General features: G+C 31.5%; 1 protein-coding gene across 1 annotated transcript; it reads right to left on the bottom strand.

Moving 5' to 3' along the window:
- Positions 1-426: 426 nt before the first annotated feature.
- LOC104104268 (uncharacterized) lies at positions 427-1,327 on the bottom strand. The gene has a single exon (XM_009612305.4). It carries the CDS (start codon positions 1,268-1,270, stop codon positions 593-595), a length of 678 nt encoding a protein of 225 aa, XP_009610600.1. The 5' UTR covers positions 1,271-1,327; the 3' UTR covers positions 427-592.
- Positions 1,328-1,818: the final 491 nt, after the last annotated feature.

Raw genomic sequence — 1,818 nt, 5'->3', positions numbered from 1 at the left:
CCCACCTCTCATCCCAAAAGAATTGCAGAAAAAAATTTGAGAAATGATATAGACCATGTATATGTGCCGGTGGTAATTTCCGTTGGCGGAACCAGAATTTTTTTGATTTAAAATATAAGAAAATATAAACTCATAGATTTTGTACACGAATTCAACAACAATATATTCAGTATACCAATAGATCTTACCTAGTTTGTGCAGTCGGAAAGGGTATTTCCAATAGACTGCCAGCTCAAGACAAGCATAATGCATAAACACAACAATTTCTGCTATCCACGAATTCAACATCTTCTATATATATATATATATATACCTAAAAAATAAATTTGTCTTTATACATACATATAGTCTTTCTGCGAAGGAAATTCAAATGTACCTTTTACCCCGAGCTCCGTAGCTCTAGGTAACAAATAGAAGGAATCATAATAGTTGAGAATGATAAATCGATATATGTGCTAATGAAAGGTAACAAACACTCATTAAAATAGTTGAGAATGAAATAACCAAAATATACACAAATTGAAAACACCAAAATTATAAAAAAGATAAAAAAAAAAAAAAATTAAGAAATGATGGTGAGAACAGACTTGGGCTAATGAGCCATTCCCATTTGTTGAACTTCAGCTGTATAATTGATGCTTCTCTGATTTGGCATAGCTAACATAGCAGTATGATCAAAGAAATCTTTAAGTTCTACCACTGATTGCAAAATCAATCTCAGATCCTCAGCACAATTAAACCCTAAATTTCCAACTCTTCTAACAGCATAAACATAGAAAGTAATACACCCTTTTCTGAACTTAAACCTCGCCATTTCACAACCATTTAACCCTCTAATCAACTTCTTATTCACTTCCCCTAACGGAATTTCCATTGGCCAAACACGGTCTATACCAATTTTCATGTTTTCCGACTCAAAAACGAATAAAACCACTTTCGATTTCTTCGTACCGAGGCCTAATGTGAGTGTATGCCATGCGTGATGTGCTAAGATTGTGAAATTTGTAGGTAAAAATGCTGTGGTTGAAGTGAAATTTTTGGTTGTTGGTTGAAGAGAGAGGAGTTTTAAGAGTTCTAACGGCCGTGCACGGCGGATTGTGAAGGATTTAACGATGAATTGACCGCCGAATCGGAGGCCTTTTACATCGGAGATGGGTTTAAAGGTGAAATCTGAAGAGGATTTTGGGGTTTGTTCATTTGGGTGTTGGTGTTTTTGCTTCTTACTGTTCTTTTTTTCTTTCTCTTTCTCTTTCTCTTTCTTTTCTCCCATTGAAACTGGAGCTGACAGATAAAGTGTGAGATAGGAAATGAGAAGAACCAAGAATTAGCTTTTAATTAAGTAGTATACTTACTCCGTCTCAAATTATCGACGTATTTCTTTTTTATATGCCTATTAAGAAAATATTTTTTCTGATCCACTTTAAGTAATTTTTTTTTAGTCTTTTTTTATTGATCCATAATATTTAAATTTTTTTAGATATCAAGAAAAAATAAATTTATTCTTTCCAAAGTTGTCCTTAGAGTAAAGAGTCTATGAGTAGTTTATTATATTTTCAATGAGTAAATTAAGGTTAATATGCTCAATTTTATTATCAATTAATACTAAAAGGTATATTCTTTAATATGTGTGAAAAGAGCCAAAAAATTACCTAAAGTGGACCGAAGAGAATATTAAATATGAGATTTTTTACAGTTTTACCCTTATTTACGTATTAAGATATAATCTCTTCATTGAAGTATTTGTAGTTTTCAAGAACAATTAATATTAAGGTAGAATAGGAAAAAGATAATTAATTTAGTCTTGAATTTCTAAAATGA

This window comes from Nicotiana tomentosiformis, chromosome 5 (assembly GCF_000390325.3).
Source record: "Nicotiana tomentosiformis chromosome 5, ASM39032v3, whole genome shotgun sequence".
In the NCBI taxonomy this organism is placed as follows: domain Eukaryota; kingdom Viridiplantae; phylum Streptophyta; class Magnoliopsida; order Solanales; family Solanaceae; genus Nicotiana; species Nicotiana tomentosiformis.
Note: the sequence above shows the minus strand (reverse complement) of the source record. Positions and strands in the feature narration are given on the sequence as shown.